The sequence below is a fragment of the Gobio gobio genome, assembly GCF_949357685.1.
Source record: "Gobio gobio genome assembly, chromosome: 16".
NCBI lineage: Eukaryota > Metazoa > Chordata > Actinopteri > Cypriniformes > Gobionidae > Gobio > Gobio gobio.
Window position 1 is genome coordinate 32,165,174 of NC_137109.1, and position 17,350 is coordinate 32,182,523.

Consider the following 17,350-nt stretch of genomic DNA (forward strand, 5'->3'; position numbering starts at 1 on the left):
CAACACTGCCAGAAGTTTTTGCCCAAACTTCAAAAGCCTGTTTAAATTATTAAAACTAGAAGCATATATTCACTTTAATGTTAACTTACATTTATCATGTGAACTACTTATATAGGCTACAACAAGTTATATGCATATGTGTTTGGGACAGAGGGGAACACGGTCGCATTTGCAGCATGCTGCCCATCATAAATCAAAGCACGAGACAGACGGGGCTCGGAGGAGAAGACCGTAAATGTGACATAATGTACAATATTTGTCTGCATTTGCAATATCCGCGCGAGACAAACGCTGCCAGTGTGAATCCACAATGGGGGCGCGGGCTCCGGCTCTCCATACCCTTCGCTCCGCGTGCGGTGTGAACCCGGCGTCAGAATCCGAAATGTGCCCAGATGTCCGCTTTCCAATCTTTGGGTGCGTTTTTAATACCCGTCTATCGCGGTCATCTCCCTCCGCCTCAGCCATCTTGATTGTTGTTGTTATGACCCTGGAAGTAATTGAAACTTCACAACTTTATTGTCCAACTCAAGTCCAGAAAATAAACGGTGACATAATCGATTAGGGCACTTTGCCGCATCGATGCTGAATCGTGCATGCCCCGCATTGCGATGCATCGCTGAATCGATTATTGTTGACACCACTATAATTTAGTCCAGATTAAAATATAAAATGCTCAAGTTTGAAAATGAATAGCCTTAAGTCTTTAAGTATTAACTATTAGGTTACGTGATGAGCGGGGAAACGGTTGCGTTTCTGCTGTTCTGTCAGCGCCCTCTGCTGTCAAAGAGTGAATGTGCACTTCAGCGCTTCCGCCATGTGCTCGGCTCATGCACGGTCTATTTATATCATTGCGTTCCTCTTGGTCTATTTACATCATTGCGCGTTCCTCTTTGATGTGCTGTTCATATTAAACGGTTGATGGGTAAGGTATTCTTAAAATTCATTCAAAAAATCGGAATAATTCTTAATAAATAATTATTCACGGTATTTTTAAGTGCCCACGATAACAATATTGAGCATGTTCATTATTGCGGTATATCGTATTACCGTTTACCGGCACTTGTCTAATTAACAGATACCGATCACCAAAATAAATAATACTATTGTTAAAGCAGCACTAGGTAGTTTTTGCTCTCGGGGTCCCCCTACAGTTGAGAAACAGTATTGTCCTCTACTACTGTCGTAAACTGTCATTCTACATCAGTGGATGCATTGCACATGCATTTGTTGACATGACAACCATGATAGCCCTGAACACTGCAGGAGGAGTTCACCTGTCTATGGAGTTCACATGCAGGTGTTCTGCTTGAGCCGTGTGTGAAATGTCTTCATCCCAGGTACAGTGGCATATGTTCAGCATGTCATACGATTATAATTTCATGGGTTTTATTTTTTTCAAACGCCAAATGATCGCGATACTCACGTTTACAAGCCAGCGTCATTATAGTAGCCTAGTCTATTGTTTCCCGTTTTACAGAATCTATATGATACTTCAATTCAATGTTTGAGTGGTAGGTAATCACCATATATCGTCAATATTATAATATCAAGCTACCATAGATGAATCTGCAAATGTGAAAAATCGATTTGCATTATAGCTTGAGGCAAGACAAATAAACCAATATCACAGACATGTTAGGTATCCTAAAATATGATTTTGTACGTCTTATCATATGTATTTACTTGCAAGAATGTAGCCCCTCCTCCTCCAGCTCACGCCCGCGAGCAAACGCCGGCCCAATGTTGATCCTCGTCCTGCCTTTAATCCGATCACTTTCTCGTTTCCTCTTTTTGCTTTCCTCCGACAAAACCTTTGCTTTCTTATTTTTCTGTGCTGCTTCGGCCATGACTATAACATTCGGCAAACAAATAATAGTTTGGCTCGCACGTCCGAATTTAAGGAAGTGGGGTGGTGGTGGAAGTGACGAATATGCCGTGAAGCAGTCGAATTTTGTAGTTCTTTTTTTCTCGGGTTACTACCCGAAACCCGAAGTTTAAAAGTATGATTAAAAATGATACAGACCCCGTCAGGCTATGGCAGACGTGTCATTCAACCTATTGTAAGTCGATGTATCATCACAAGAGGTTTCAAAATATATTATAAAGGTTGAAAAGTTACCTAGTGCTGCTTTAACAACAATGTATTTTAAGTATAAAAAAACTGACAGATGAGACAGTATCATGAATTGACAACTTTATTATTTACTTTTTATTTATTGGCAAGCAACATATTCCATTCCCTCTTAGAGGTGATTAAGAACAATTGAGAGCTTAACAAATATAGCATTCCTGTGAAATAAATAATACAAATAAAAAACAGAACAGTCTTTATCAACAGAAAGTAATCAAATGTAAAACACTGCATAGTCTTCATTATACAAATTAAATATAGATTAATTCTACTAAATCTACTAAAGAACAATGAGTGGTTTTGTCTTTGTCTTATCTTGTTTGATTAACATTAAGGCTGTCACTTTAAGACGGATCCAATATTCTGATACACATGTGACTACTTTAATGTGACTCATTTAACCGACGGTGTTTAAGCGAATACTCACCAGGCCGGGCATTTTGACATATTTCATGCCGTTTAAGCGTGAACCCGAAGCTCAAAGTTCACTTTGCTTGTCCATGTTACACTCCGTCTCCAAACGCGTGCACAGAAAGCCGTTTGAAGAACAGTATCTCTTTCACCGCTTAATGCAGTTTTAATATTATTAGTATCAAGCACATCCTGCAGTTTAGCAACAGTAGACTGTTTTTAGGCAATCTCTGGTCTAGCTGTGAAGGAAAAAAATACACTAAAGTTGCACAGTTTCTTGCTGTCGCAATGTCTCTGCAAAGACATTGCAAATGTATTGTCCTTTTCATACACCTGGACGAACTGTCATTTTGGCTGCGCATAGAAAAATTGTCTCGCGAGTTTTGCGTCATCTTATCAGCTCCTCTGATCAGCCTTTATAGAAACCCCCAATCGAACTGGATGAAGCTATTATCGGCCGATAACGATCAATCGGAATCTTAGATGAAACCTAGTGATGTAGAGCCTGTGTTGCACAGATGTGGTTTTCATTCAGATCCCCCATCCCATCTGTGGAGTACTTAATGCAGCTCATCTAAGTGGAGCTGCACACTAAACACTATTTACGCAAGAAAAGACAATTCTGGCCGAGGTTCAGAGCCAGCGGTTTAGAGAGCAGGCAACATGAAAGCGAAACGAGCGAGGGTTAACACGCAGCATCGGCACAATTTTCCACCCACCCCCTCCTCATTACCCATCAACCCCGGTCCCCTTGGGACACCCATCACAGAGAATGGCAGAATGAGGAGGAACAAGTTTAAGTCAGAAAACCATTAAATTGAAACAAAAGCCTTGCACAAAGATAATATTTGCATGCTAAAAGCCTGACCTACTTTAAAATGGCAAGTTTTGTTTGGCTAAAGAAAAAAGCAACCCCCCTCCGTAATTAGAGGGACTTGAGATGCATTTTAACATGCTGAAATCATTTTAGAAGAAGACAATGCCTCTCAACCAGCATTTCTGTCTTGTATTGCTCCAGAGCCTCGATAACCCTGAAAAGAGCACAGTGTAATGTTCTGGAGTATTAAGGCTGCCTTTCATCTTCTCTGACTTGTGTCATTCTGCCATTGGCAAACATTCATGGCCATCTGAGAATTTTAATTATCATGCTTGAATTGCAGCAGAACAGTATCATCTTAACAAAATCAGAAGAAACATAGTTTTTGATTATATGGGTGCCATCATAAATGTTTTGTCCTAAAACTGACTTGATTTTCCTTTGGTCTTTGCAGCCACTGCAGACTATGGGGGGCCCACTGATGCCCCAGCAACCGATGGCCCAGAAGCCCAATCCCAAAGTCCCTGTGCCTTCCACCTGGTCCAACTCTAATGTAGATATAAGCTTGGACTTCCTTGGCCCTGGCATGCAGCCACCCAAACCTTGTCAGCCCACACTCAGCATGATGCAAGGTAAGCATAGACTCTGATGTAGGATTGAACCTGGAGTTCAGAAAATTACATGAGCTCAAAAGAATTCAAACAATTGGGAGCCTGTACAAGAGCAATATTAAAAAATAGATTAATTAAAATATGAAAAAGTACAATTTAAGTAATAAGACGTATGAAAGTATAAGTGCAAACTAGAATCAAATGAAGAGCCTTTTATTATTCATTTTATTTTCTAAATCTTTTAGTTCTCCTTTTCCTCTTTAGTTTTTATTGTTTATGGCATTGTGTGACATTTGTTTTCTGTAAAGCACTTTGTGAACTGTTTTAAGAGGTGCTATATAAATAAAGCTTTATGCTAAAAAAAGAAATTTAGGAAATTTAGCAAGACCATTACTATTGAGTTTGAAATTAATACGGTATCTTCATATTTTTCCAAATAAGTACAATTTAAAACATTTACACTCTTTCAAATGTTTGGGGTCACTCTTTATGTTTGAAAATATTTTTTTTTGTTTTTAATTAATACTTTTATTCCTCATAGTAGTTTTTCTGTTTTAAATATTGGTGTTTTGTTTAACTTTTGTATTCAAGAAAGAAAATCACAAACATTTTAAGCAGTATAACATTGATAATAGTACTAATAATAATAATATTTGACAATATTACTGTTTTTACTTTTTTTCAATCTTACCGTTCAAAAACTTTTGAACAGTAGTGTATTAAAAACGAACAAACACACATTCAATCAGTTTCACATTTTATACATCAAAAAGATCAATTGAGAACAAAAAAATAGATTCCGATTATTTTAATGGATTGGTAGCCCTTATTTACCCCCCCTCCCCTCTCTATCCTGCAATAGGAGTTCAGAGTCCTGTCAATATGATGACTCAGGGTTTTGCTGGAATGAACCTGGGAATGCCGGCTGCCCCTACAATGGTCAGACTGCCCACCAATTCCATGATTGGAGGAATAAACATGGGCATGCAGCCTGGCATGACAGGTAGTGCCATGTCCATGCCACCCATGGGAGGGATGCCAGTCAATCAGGGCATGATGGGAATGAATATGAACATGGGTATGTCTACAGCTGCCATGGGGATGCCAGGAAACATGGGAATGGGTACAGGAATGCCGGTCATGGGGATGAATCCTGCCATGGGACAGCCTAAACAAGATGCCTTTGCAGATTTTGCCAACTTTGGGAAATGAATTGCAAAGTATTAAATGAACAATCTTTCTGGAGATGTGACCATGAAGAAGCTATGAAGAGCTAGAAGACAAAGACTGCTTAAAAGATGTCAAATAAAGCCTCACAGGAAATGTTTGTTCAAATGATGCTGATGTTCAACTGGATGATAATATTATTTGCAATGTTCTTCTAATCAGCTGTACCAAGGAGCCCTGTCAAAGGTGGCTGGTTTGTTCTGAGAATCATTTCAGTCATTGCACACACACACACACACACACACACGCATGTCCCACATTTCCATGGCGTTGGGATATCGCTTTAAGGAATGTGACGATAGTGAATGACTCCGGTTGACCTTATCCTCTTACATTACTTCTTAATTTAACCCAGGAAATATTTGGGTTTCTAATGCTGTTGAAAAATCAATTCTGGCCTTTCCTCTACTCTGCCTTAAGATGATAACCTGTATATATTTTTGCGCACAGACAATAAGTTATTGAGTTCCAAGATTAACGAATTATGACGGTGAGGATTTTTGTATGGAGTAAAGCTTGTGATCACTTTGCCATTTTGTATTTGATTTTAACCATTTTCTGAAGAGAAATGAAGTACTCTAACATCAAGATGATAGAATGACGACTCCAAATCAAAACCTTAAATAGTAAATGTGTAATCTGATCTACTTTGCATCTTTATGAAAATGCAAAATCTGTCGTTAGAACACGTGGTGCCTTTCAGCCTCTTGCCTTTTTTTCCTAAAAAAAAATAAAAATCTTTAGACAAAATGAAAAGTACAGTATTTATTAAAGGTACTGTTAAAGAAGATACATATCCAGTGGTGTACATATATGCACACATTTTTTTATGCTTTTGCATGGTTAACTTATAAGGAAGAGTTTGGGTGACTAAAGGATTTATATATATTTGAACCTGATATGGGTTCGTATTTTTATGCAGGTCTGCTCATGCTGAGTGTAGGGTGAGGCTGTGTTTGTAAACCCTGGTAGCACTGAGTTGGACGCTGTATCCAGAGGACCATCACTGTATTGTCAAGATCATCTGTTTCTGTCCACAGTGTCCATTGACGCTAACCAAGCCCCTCTCTTCCATTCTGAGGCATTTTACAAGCAGAATGACCAAATTCTTCCTTTCTCGTTTCTTTTTTCCCCCCTCGATGGGTTGGTTTGGGGTTTTGTAGTCAGGTCTGTTGGGTTCTGTAGGATCTCAACTATTGAGTGGTTAAGGGTTAGGGAGTGTTACAGGAAACACTATATGTTTATGCAAATCTACAGCAAGCAACAAAAAACTAAATCTTCCACTGAGAATGTTTAATGTGTTTTCAATTTCATACAATGACTTGATTGTTCTTATGATCTTTTATGAATGACAATAAAGAGTTGATTTCCATTTTCATTGTGATGCTTGTTTTTATCTCCTCTAATCAATCTCATGTCTTAAAAATAGTCTGCTCTTAGAGTCCTCCTAGGACCTGACTTCAAATGTTAACTTTACATGCATTAATAGGATGAAAGTAGTACAGTCAAATGTCCCATTTCCACTGGATCCTTTGCCAGTGAACTTTTTAATTGGCATAAAATTAATGTCACATTTAACTAATAAGTAAAGAGCTTAATGTAGGAAACAGGCTACAGTTCCAGTGTCTATGTTTATAAATGCTCAATGCAGCATGATTCTGTATCCTAGCATTATTTTCTGTATGTACTTCAGAGTTGTCACTATATCTACTTTCCATCTGAACACGTGTTCCTAGGCAGTGTCAAATTGGGATTGGGACTTTTCCCTCATTAACCTTCTGGTGCTCTTCGGTCATTTCTGACCGGAAAATGTTCTGTTTTGAAATTTAAAAAATCACTGCTTCATCGGAATGATATGAAACTTGGTGACTTTTCTAGCATTAGGTATGTAAACCAAAAAATTGGGGTCATGATTCGAGCATGCTAATTGGTCGTAAAAAAAAAAGTAGCGTTCATTGTCTTTCATTGTAGCGTTCAGTAGCCACTCAACTAAATTCTTGAGGATGAATACAACTACATCATTTTGACCAGCAGTTACTCTTTAAACCATAAGTGTCTGTTACCTCGATTAGTTGTATTAAGAAATATACATCAATAGTTATAAAGGACAACATGATAAAAAGCATTGTATATGTACATGTGACTAAGTAAATCCCAATGAACTCTAAGATTTAAATAAACTGAAGAGAAAGTGTTTTTATATTTCATGATGTGAGTAACGCAAGACTAAAATATGCAGTAAGGGGAAAATAGCTTTCAAACATGTCAAGTCAAAAGCCTTGAGTGCCACATGCAATTTCCAACCTCAAAAAGCTCAATTAACCCATTTATACTGTTTTATGAAATCCATGGAGAAATCCAACCACAATTTTTTTTTTTTACACTAAAACATAAACGTCTAATAGTCTTTCTGTTTGAGATGAAAATAAGAGTGTATTGACGGGCCATAGTTTTAGTGAGATTGATAGATTACTTTCAGTTGAACAAGGCAGTGAAGTGAATATCAGTAATGGTTTGTTAAATATATTTCCATTTCCCCCTTGATGATTTAGAAAATATGTAACAAAAATAAGACTGCTTACAATGTATCAGTGTCTTACTTCCCCCTAGTGGTCATTCAAAGCAAAAACATAGTGGAGTATGGAGTATGTGGGGCTACAACTAAAATGAGGGTTTTTTTTTTACTCTACGTTTAACATTCTTTTCATCTGTTGATATACATATCAATATGATACACACATTACAAAACCTTTCATGGAGACTTCCAATAAAAGTAAACTGATATTTCAAGACAGTATTTAGTCCTGTTGTATGTTTACAAGAAGAATGTTTTCTCCTCGTATAAAAAGCTGATTGACATGACGCGTGTGCACTCTTCCATACTTCCCTTTAGGGTTGCTTTCAGATTTTTGTGTCACTTTTGATATACTCTTGTCTCTTTCAGAGAGTTCGGATCTTTCCTGGGCATGTCTGGGGTCGGTTCTCCTCCTGGTTTGGTCACCGAGTTGAGATGAACTACTGTGTGGGTCTGACTTAAAGAGGTTATCTCTTCCTTTCCTCTCAACCGCACTGAGAGCCACAGTCTCTTGAACTTTCAGTTTTTCAAATAGCTGTAATAGAAAATTAAATTAGATTTATAAACAATATTTGTTCATTAGGATTTTAATACAAGATTTGAAGTGGTTATTCGTACTATTCAGGTGTAAAGTAAAGCATTCAAATGAATTACCCTTGTGACAGTAAGTGCTTTCTCATGATAAAGAGCTTGTCCCAAAAGCGGCTCCCTGTACGTTTCATCCACATCCACCATCGCCTGGCACCAAAAGAATCAGGGGGATAAAAAAAATGAAACAAACATTTATTAGTAAAGATAATAAGTAAAGATAATAAGTAAAGATCTGTTAATACTTACCAGGTTCCAGAACTTATCAAATGCCACCACAAAGCCAGAACACACTCCTCGGAGGCCTTTAAAGGTCCGCGTGTGAACTTTGACCCTGATTTTATCCTGGACGCACCTATTGAGCTCTCCTAATGGACTGCCTGTATGCACTGCAAAGACAGACACAACCTAGTGAGTTACTACATAGACAGCACTTAAAAGAACTCACCTAACGTTAGCAATTTTGGTTGTGAATCCAGTCTAGTGTTTGCTATCGTCTTGTGAAATAGACAGTAAAGAGAGAAACATACGTGGCATTCTGGTAAGCACATTTTTGGCCGCTTTTCGCTGTCGAGGCTGTCGCTTGACTCCGCTTCCCTCTCCCTCCTCCTCAACCGGGTTATTCACCATGAGTCTCTTCAGCCTCTCTATCCTCTCCGGGTCTGCTTTACCTTTCTGTGCTTTTCGGAGTCTTTTCTCCACATTTTCGGGTTTCGCTCGGCCTCGACCGCCTTTCATAAAGCTCTCATATTCTGCTATGTTATTAAAGCACTTGATATTCGGGTAAGGCAATGGCACTTGTGGGGAATACAGAGCGAGTAAGGGGTCAAACTTATCCGAACTGATATCCAACTTAGTTTCGATATCATCTTCGCCAGTCTCTAGCCTTTGGCCGGAGGTGTCGGTAATGGTTTGCTGGTCAGATGTTTGGGAAGGTGCTGAACAGCGCTCACTTTCCGACTCTCTCTCCCTCTCCTCCATTTTTGAATGAGCCGCAGACTGTGCGGAGAATCATGGGTAACTTATCAGTGTGTGAAGCCACCGACGAAAACCATCGATGACGTAAAGTTTACTAGTAAATGTACTGGTAAATGACGTGTACGTGTTTTTTTGTATTCTGTATTATTTGTTATTACTTGTGTGTATTGTTTTGAGCATCAATAAAAATAAAATAAAAATAACATGACATGTACGTTTACTTTTACGTTAATTTGTTTGACTTTTACTGGTAAACGGGTTAATAACTTATTATAGTTGAAACTATAACCATTAAATAATTTCGTTAATAAAATAAACGTTAACTGAAATAAAATAAAACAATAACAACTTGTTTCATTTCAACTAGCTAATTTCCATTTAGTTTAACTAACTAAAATGGAAATAAAATTAATAAATAATAATTAATAAACACTAAAGATATATATAAAAAGCAATGATTAATAAAATGACTAAGACACAACACAATTACTAAAACTTAAAAACGGAAAAATATGAAAACAAAAACTAATTCAAAATATTAAAAACTAAAATAGTAACTCAATAAAACTAACTGATATGTATGTGACTATTGGTGTTTTTTTTATGAAGGAGGTATATTACACTCATTTTTCTCTTAAATAAACAAACAAATGACTAAATAGCTAAATTGAAGTTTATAATACTAATAATGATTAATTTTTGCTCCAAGGTCAAAGAGACACATTACAAAATTATGTTTAAGATCTACCCAGTTGGTGACTTTTTACAGAAACGATTTCATTTCGATGTGGATCCTTGTGTCGTTTGCTCTTCTTGCCCTGAAACACTTGATCACTTTTTTTATTGTGATGTTACTTCTAAATTTTGGTTTGATGTATATAGCTGGATGAGGGTAAGAAGGGAGACAATACCTCCTATAACCCAAAAAGATGTCCTCTTCTTTAAGTGTGATTTAAATTCATCTTTCTCTGATATTGTAAATTTTGTTTACAATCCTTGTGCCTTTTTATTTTTATTATTATAGTTTTTTTTTTTGTGATCCCTTCGTAAATTCAAATCATTCAAACATTGTTGGTTGTTCCCTGTCTTTTTATGTATATATTGCAATAATAAAATAAATAAATAAATAAATAATAATTATTTATTTACTATTATTTTATTCTTAGACCTACTTATTTAAAACAACGAATGGTGAATAAAGCTTTTTAATAGTAATAATTATATTAAAAGAAAGAAGAAGAAGAAGATCGTGTTAAACATTAAAAATCATGTTAATTTAACTGTGCCTATAGAAAATATGTTTTCTTTTACATGATCATGTTTTTTTTTTTTTTTTCTTTTCTTTTTTTTCTGCAGTCACAGAACAAATCATAGGAACAGACGCTACTTCCTCTTTGGTCTTCTTCCCCGTCAGTAGGAGGCAGAGCACACTAGCACATACAAACGGTACATACCACACGTAGAAGTGTGTGTGTTTGGTATGTATTGTCCTAAAGGAAAACGTTCCCGTAACGCGGATACGTTTTAAAAATTCACACATTACTCTTCACTTACAGCGAATCAATAAACCACTGGTTGTCCTCTTGGCTAGAAGATATTTTAAGGATATGTGGCACGCTTTCGATATTATTTTACGGTGCTCCGGAAAAGGTTTGCTGTACTAACCCATCATAAAAAGATGTGTGAATCAACGAAGATTATGAATTAGTTTGTTACCCACTCCTTCAGGATTGAAGTACATACATTTACTGGATTCGATTAGTGAACAACTGTTGATGTCAAAAGAATGTCAGTGGATCAATAAAGCAAACATGACAGTGCGTCAAAGGAGCAGATCTTAAAGTGGACGTGGGGACTTTGTCAGCTCTCTGGACATTTCTGTAAGAAACATTTCATCTTAACAAGAAAGTAGATGTTAATAATGTGAATTTTATCATATTATTATGAATATAAACTGCTTATTAACAATACAACACATTTTCCTGAGAATAACATTAATGTTTTTACTAGGTTGTCAATAGAAATGGAGTTCACAGGGCATGGTCAGCAGCTCTTGGCCAGCTTGCGCTCACAGCGTCTGCAAGGTTTCCTATGTGACTGCACCGTGCAGGTCGGTCCGACTCGTTTCAGAGCCCATCGTGCCGTGTTGGCCTCTTTCTCCCCTTTCTTCCATATGTTTTACTCAGATCAGTCAATGGGAAATACCAGCTCAGTCAACGGTGGGCCACAGAGAGACACAGTCACTATTAATGGAGATATCGTGACCCCTCAAGCCTTTGGACTCCTCCTTGATTTCATGTACGAAGGTGTGCTGCAATTAGCAACCCACCCCCCTCCCGAGGACGTGCTCGCCGCAGCCAGCTTCTTACATATGAATGATGTGGTGCGAGTTTGTAAGAGAAGACTACAAGGTCGAGGATTGGCTGAGGCGGATAGCACAAGAGTTGAAGTCGGAGCAAATGAGTCTGCTAAAACGGAAGGGCTTGACGGCTCGCCTAGAGAAGACGAACCTGGTCCAGAAACGGGAAGAGATGGAGGACTAACACATTGTCATCAGTCGAGCCAACAAATGTCACTTTACATTGATGCCAAGACTGAAACACAATCAGGGATGGCTAACCTCCTCACACACAGTGTAGAGAGTTCAGATATGGCGGACACTACCCAACCAGGAATGGACTCCCAACCAGCTGTTAGTAATTCTTGTTCAGGACCATCCACATATCGTTCATCACCTAGACCTGACAACACAAGAATATCGGCACGGTCTTCTAGCCTTGAGTCTGCACTTTCAAGTCCGTGTAGTACAACAGAACTAATTCAGACAGAGACTCAACCTGTTGTGGCCACCGCCGTGGCTCTGAGCAGTGTGAACAACACCAGCGCTGTCCAAGAACACGAACCTACTGTTTTCATGCAGACTCAAACACTAAAAGCCCAACTCCAGAATAAAACTACTGGAAATCCAGGGTCATCACATCACATTCAGAGCCAAAATGAAAGGAGATATGAGAACACTTCGTCCAATACAAGTAGCATGCTAAATAAGCGCAAACTTTCGCGAAACTTTAGGGAAGGAAGCCTTTCACAAACTTCAGGGGAGGAAAATGAAGAGAGTTTCGAAGTGAAAGTAGAGGCCATTGTGATTTCGGATGAAGAGTCTGATGACATAGACGATACGGTGGTCATGGATAACGGCCCAAGGATAAACGAAGATTTAGATGATGGGGACAATTATGACGACAGCAACCATGATGTTGAGGAGCTCACTGATACTCAGTTTATATCGGCACATCCATTAATTCATCTTCCCCATCAAGAACCCCTTTCTTTCCCTCCTTCACCGCAAGGTCCAAATCCTTCTACAGCCGTAACTGCCGGCTTGCCGTCGACCCTTTTTCCTGCCAATTCCCATCCGGAGCAACAGGCCATGTACCTCGAGGATTTTCAGGACTCCCTTGGGAGTTACATGGAGGATGTGCCTACTTGTAACACTTGCGGAAAGACCTTTTCCTGTGCTTACACCCTGAGGAGACACGCCATTGTACACACCAGGGAACGGCCGTATGAGTGCAGTTACTGTTACCGTAGTTACACACAGTCTGGAGACTTGTACAGGCACATCAGAAAGGCACATGATCAAGGCCTGCCAGTCAAACGCAGCAGAGTTGAGTCGGACCCTCCACCATCACCGCCCCCTCCTCATCCTCCTCAGACGTAGCCATTGATTGTGGCCCAATCTTGCTGAAGGATTTTGTAAATGTCACAAAATCATAAATTTCCACGTCTATACATTTCTGGCTCATCCCTCAAAACAGCAAAAGCTTTGGAAGGGAGTCACTTGACTGATTCCATGCCATATACAGACAGAACTAATGTAACAAAATAACAAAAACAAGATTTTTGGTGTTAATTCACTAGCTATACATGTTCTCGATATTTTTAATGTTGCACAACCTGGTTTTAATATTCATAGGTAAAGTAAATTGTTTTTTATAAAAAGGTGGTGGCGTTTTGCATTTTAAAATGTTTTTGTCTCTTACGGTGTACTGTAGCTGGTACAACAAGAAATGAGCTTTAAAGTGCCCCTATTATGCTTTTTAGAATATTACCTTTCAATACCAGTCTCACTTCCTGTTACATAGTACCAATGTTCGTTGTTGTTTTTATTTCATTTTTTGCTTTATCCACTTATGAGCCTGGTTTCACAGATAGGGCTTAGATTAAGTCAGGATTGAACCTTATTACTTTTACTATTAGCTTTTATAAACATGCCTTAGAAAACATTACTGATGCGCATCATGAGACAAAACAATGGCACTGACATATTTTAAGATGTTGTCAGTGCAAGTTGCTTTTAGTTAAAACAGCTCAAACGTTCATTGTAGTCTGGTACTAGACTTAAGAATTGTCTGTGAAACCGGCAATAATGTACAGCACTTTGGACTTAGCCTGTAAAGTGCTCTATAAATGTATCAATAGTACCTACGGAACAATTGAACATATTTTGCATAATGGCAGCCTAGGGTCTTCATTCATTGGCTGCCCGTGAACGACATCTACTTTAACCCGGCCTGAAACACTGTAGTTGTAGCTGAGGCCTGGAAGAGTAAAAAAAAAAAAACTGGATTTATGCTGGAATTGATACAGAAAAACAAAACGCCATTGTTCGTATCACTGTGTATCGAGTGCTGAGGAAGCCTCTGGAGCTGAATTTCTGAAATGGTAATAGGCGTTTCATTTCTGATATGCACTGCAAGCGGTAGACCAATCACAACAGACTGGGCCGTCTGACCAATCAGAGCGGAGTAGGCGGAAAGGGAAATGGTTTGAGAAATAAGGTGATGTGCAATGTACATTATGAGAAAATTAAAGTGTGGTTTGACCTTGGATGCATGTAAACTTGTAGGGCACCTCCAAAACAAAATTAAGAACCTTTAAAATAGTATAATAGGGGCACTTTAAGATCCATTTGAGCAGATGAATGACTATATCACTACAAGGAAGAGTTTTGCTGTGTATGTGTTCTGTGCATTTTTTTGTGTGAGAATGAAAGATGGTGAAACATTAACAGGTACTATACATTAAAACCAGCTTTCAGTGATGTTGGGATTGATCTATTTATTTGTTGTCAAATATGTAGAAAACTACATTAACATTCAAAAGTTTGGGGGCAGTAAAAAATTATTTAATTCATGAAGAGTACATGAAATTGCTCAAAAGTGACAGAAAAGACATTTATAACGTAACAAAAAAAAATTTGTTTCAAATAATTTTTCCCTTTTGAACTCTGTTCATCTGAAAAAAAAACAATGGTTTCCATAAAAATATTAATAATAATACATTTTATTTGTAACGCACTTTACATTAAACAAAATCTCAAAGTGCTAAGTATTAAGCAGCACAACTGTTTTTAACATTGATTGTAATAAATAATTCTTAAGCACGTGGGGTGTATTCCAGAAAGCAGGTTAAGTGACATACCTCGGTATGTTTAAGAGTAAACTGTAAGCGGATAACCTCAACTTTCTGTTCCAAAAACGGAGGTAACTTTCAGGGTATGTAAGTAGCCATAGCAACTCACTCTCTGAACATAACCTGCTCCGGAGCAACTCATGTTCCAGGGTTAATTTGCCTAAAGGGATAGTTCACCTAAAAATGAAAATTCTGTCATCATTTACTCACCCTCAAGTTGTTCCAAACCTGTATGCGTTTCTTTGTTCTGCTGAACACAAAGGAAGATATTTTGAAGAATGTTTGTAACCAAGCAGATAGAGCAACCATTGACTACCATAGTAGGGAAAAAGATACTATGGTAGTCAATGGTTGCTCTATATGCTTGGTGTTAACCAGGAACATAATATGAGTTGTCTGAATTTACTCCTTGACGTGTTTTTGGAACAGCATACCTCGAGGAAGCAATGTTTGGGTTAATCAACCAAGAGTTCAGGGTATGTGTGACGGTAAGTTAACCTTGCTTTCTGGAATACCCCAGATCAGCATATTAGAATGATTTCTGAAGGATCATGTGACACTGAAGACTGAAGTAATAATGCTGAAAATTCAGCTTTGCCATCACAGGAATAAATTATATTTTAAAATAGAAACCAGTAAACCAGTTCTTTTAAATTGTAATGATATTTAACAATATTACTGTTTTTTTTATCAAATAAATGCAGTCTTTGTTGAGCAAGATACTTCTGTCAGAAACAACAACCAAAAAAAATCTTACTGACCCCAAAATTTTATACGGTAGTGTATATCAGATCAAAAGGTTCGATAAATAAGAACAAAAAAAATAAAATTGCACATGGAAAACAATAAAACAAGACTTTAATAGTTAGTCATATTAAATTGTGACAGTCATACTTTAATAACAGTTTGGTAAAAATGGTGGTCAGTCAATACCACAGCCCAACGAGTTAGTTGTTCTGACTTTCAGTTCCAGCAAAGAATAATTTTCACATTGGTTTAACTGTAACAATGTACTTAAGAAGAAGCAGGTATCCATAATAAAACAATGTCCATTTTCAGTCGTCTACTGGTCTATGCATCTGCGGAAAGAGGTATTGATTTAGAAGTGAATACTTTAGAGATTAATTCAGTTGCAAGAAAATGTTTTTTAGTACATCAGATTCTAATCATGTAAATAAGTGGTTATAAAAAGTTACTCACCGCCTCTGCGAGCTGAGGCCATGCCATAGCCATCACAACTCCATCATCAGATGTGGGAGGTGTCTCCAAGTTCCAGTATGTTAATGTATGGAACACTGAAGAAACTTTAACTATTCTGTCCTAAAAACAAATGCCAAACAAATTCTGTTATTTAGAAATAGATACCTGTGAACATCCAAATATACATATCCAAAGAAAAATGCAGGTCAGGTCACCTCTTGATCGGACGCAGGCTTTTGGACCTCTTTCAGCACCAGTCCTGTGTATCCTTGTGGACAATGCAATTCCTGACCCTTCAGTCCTCGACCTCTGAATGACAGTGTCTTTTCTGAAAAACACAATGTTATTTTTATTGGGTAGAGAGCTTTAACTTTAACACGTTTAATTCTTGAGTCATGCACTGCCATTTGACTAACCATGTTTGCGTTCCTTCACAGTGGGATTAAAGAACTTGAAGACTTCAGCAGGTCCATCATGCTCTATTTCACATGGTAACAGATGGATCTGTGGTTTGTCAGCTTGCTTGAGAGAATCCAGCCGGATAGCCGTCACACAACTGTTCATTGACATCTAGTAAAACAAAGTGTGTTAGGCACAGGTGACAATTACTAGGATAGAACGGTCTTAAAAGAGAAGATATAAGAGAGACCTGCGTTCCCAAAAGCATTGTAAGCCTAGTGGCTTTGTACATTTAAGAACACTATAAAAACACACTAGCAAAACTGTAGTTTGTAACTAAAAGGTTCTCAGACGTGTTTTACACATAATGTGTCAATAAAATAAAAATTGTTGGCCAAAACAATGGTTTGGTATTTTACGGTTACTTAACATTTTACATTAGGACACCAGTTTCTTTAACTGTTTTGTGTTTCATACTTTGCTGAAAAGCCAGTAAAAAGTTATTCAATGACAAGCCAAGTTCCATTGTAACAACTTTCCGTTAACGGTTATACCTTTAACATTTCTATTTGACAATTTTTTACTCTAAATGACAATACATTAAATGCCAGGGGAAGAACGATTAACGTTACCTATTAAAATATTGCTCATTTATACAGTTTTATTATTATTAAAAGCAGTTTATATCAATGTTATCAGAACTGAGCCTCTGTAAACTTATAAAAAGAACATGGTAAAACGGATATATAATAACGTTTAATGCCTTACCTTGCTCGTTTTCAACACTGTTTATAGAGTGTCACGTGGGAAAGCTGCGTATACTGTGATTGGACGCGCTGTATTTCTTCGTCAACATGCGGATGTTTTTCGCGGTAAAATCCAAGGTATTCTGCCCTCTGCCGTTTCGCTTGTGTAGTCGGATGAAGACTTGAAAAAAA

The 17,350-nt window shown here is 37.8% G+C and overlaps 4 protein-coding genes across 5 annotated transcripts in view; 2 read left to right on the top strand and 2 right to left on the bottom strand.

Moving 5' to 3' along the window:
- The window catches only part of clint1a (clathrin interactor 1a), a 25,722-nt gene extending 19,153 nt beyond the window's left edge, over positions 1-6,569 (top strand). The window contains exons 11-12 of the mRNA XM_079839706.1: positions 3,814-3,991; positions 4,833-6,569. Coding sequence (XP_079695832.1) covers positions 3,814-3,991; positions 4,833-5,182 — 528 coding nt within the window. The 3' untranslated portion in view covers positions 5,183-6,569. The remainder of the gene's footprint in view (positions 1-3,813; positions 3,992-4,832) is intronic.
- Positions 5,949-9,394, bottom strand: lsm11 (LSM11, U7 small nuclear RNA associated). Its single transcript, XM_079839707.1, has 4 exons — positions 8,891-9,394; positions 8,610-8,749; positions 8,427-8,510; positions 5,949-8,307 (listed from the first exon to the last, which is right to left on the bottom strand). Exons 1-4 carry the CDS (start codon positions 9,339-9,341, stop codon positions 7,996-7,998), a joined length of 987 nt encoding a protein of 328 aa, XP_079695833.1. The 5' UTR covers positions 9,342-9,394; the 3' UTR covers positions 5,949-7,995.
- A 1,392-nt stretch (positions 9,395-10,786) lies between these two features.
- On the top strand, positions 10,787-14,457 carry zbtb3 (zinc finger and BTB domain containing 3). The gene is made up of 2 exons (XM_079838639.1): positions 10,787-11,218; positions 11,349-14,457. Exon 2 carries the CDS (start codon positions 11,362-11,364, stop codon positions 13,057-13,059), a length of 1,698 nt encoding a protein of 565 aa, XP_079694765.1. The 5' UTR covers positions 10,787-11,218; positions 11,349-11,361; the 3' UTR covers positions 13,060-14,457.
- rnaseh2c (ribonuclease H2, subunit C) lies at positions 14,447-17,264 on the bottom strand. Of its 2 annotated transcripts, XR_013818146.1 has the most exons (6): positions 17,181-17,264; positions 16,430-16,583; positions 16,229-16,341; positions 16,014-16,133; positions 15,189-15,892; positions 14,447-15,125 (listed from the first exon to the last, which is right to left on the bottom strand). XR_013818146.1 is itself a non-coding variant. In XM_079838640.1 (5 exons), exons 2-5 carry the CDS (start codon positions 16,581-16,583, stop codon positions 15,869-15,871), a joined length of 411 nt encoding a protein of 136 aa, XP_079694766.1. In that variant the 5' UTR covers positions 17,181-17,264; the 3' UTR covers positions 14,447-15,868. The 2 variants fall into 2 exon arrangements, 1 of the variants encoding a protein (XP_079694766.1); XM_079838640.1 differs by having other exon boundaries at positions 14,447-15,892.
- Between the last annotated feature and the right edge of the window lie 86 nt (positions 17,265-17,350).

What these genes read in the sequence shown, in the direction of transcription:
- lsm11 (XM_079839707.1), bottom strand. Translation starts at nt 9,341, where the DNA reads ATGGAGGAGAGGGAGAGAGAGTCGGAAAGTGAGCGCTGTTCAGCACCT. An exon ending in TGTGCTTACCAGAATGCCAC is followed by an intron (nt 8,750 to 8,890) that starts GTATGTTTCTCT and finishes CTGTCTTTGCAG; the next exon opens with TGCATACAGGCAGTCCATTA. An exon ending in TTGATAAGTTCTGGAACCTG is followed by an intron (nt 8,511 to 8,609) that starts GTAAGTATTAAC and finishes TTTTGGTGCCAG; the next exon opens with GCGATGGTGGATGTGGATGA.
- zbtb3 (XM_079838639.1), top strand. Translation starts at nt 11,362, where the DNA reads ATGGAGTTCACAGGGCATGGTCAGCAGCTCTTGGCCAGCTTGCGCTCA.
- rnaseh2c (XM_079838640.1), bottom strand. Translation starts at nt 16,583, where the DNA reads ATGTCAATGAACAGTTGTGTGACGGCTATCCGGCTGGATTCTCTCAAG. An exon ending in TGTGAAGGAACGCAAACATG is followed by an intron (nt 16,342 to 16,429) that starts GTTAGTCAAATG and finishes TGTGTTTTTCAG; the next exon opens with AAAAGACACTGTCATTCAGA. An exon ending in AGCCTGCGTCCGATCAAGAG is followed by an intron (nt 16,134 to 16,228) that starts GTGACCTGACCT and finishes ATTTGTTTTTAG; the next exon opens with GACAGAATAGTTAAAGTTTC.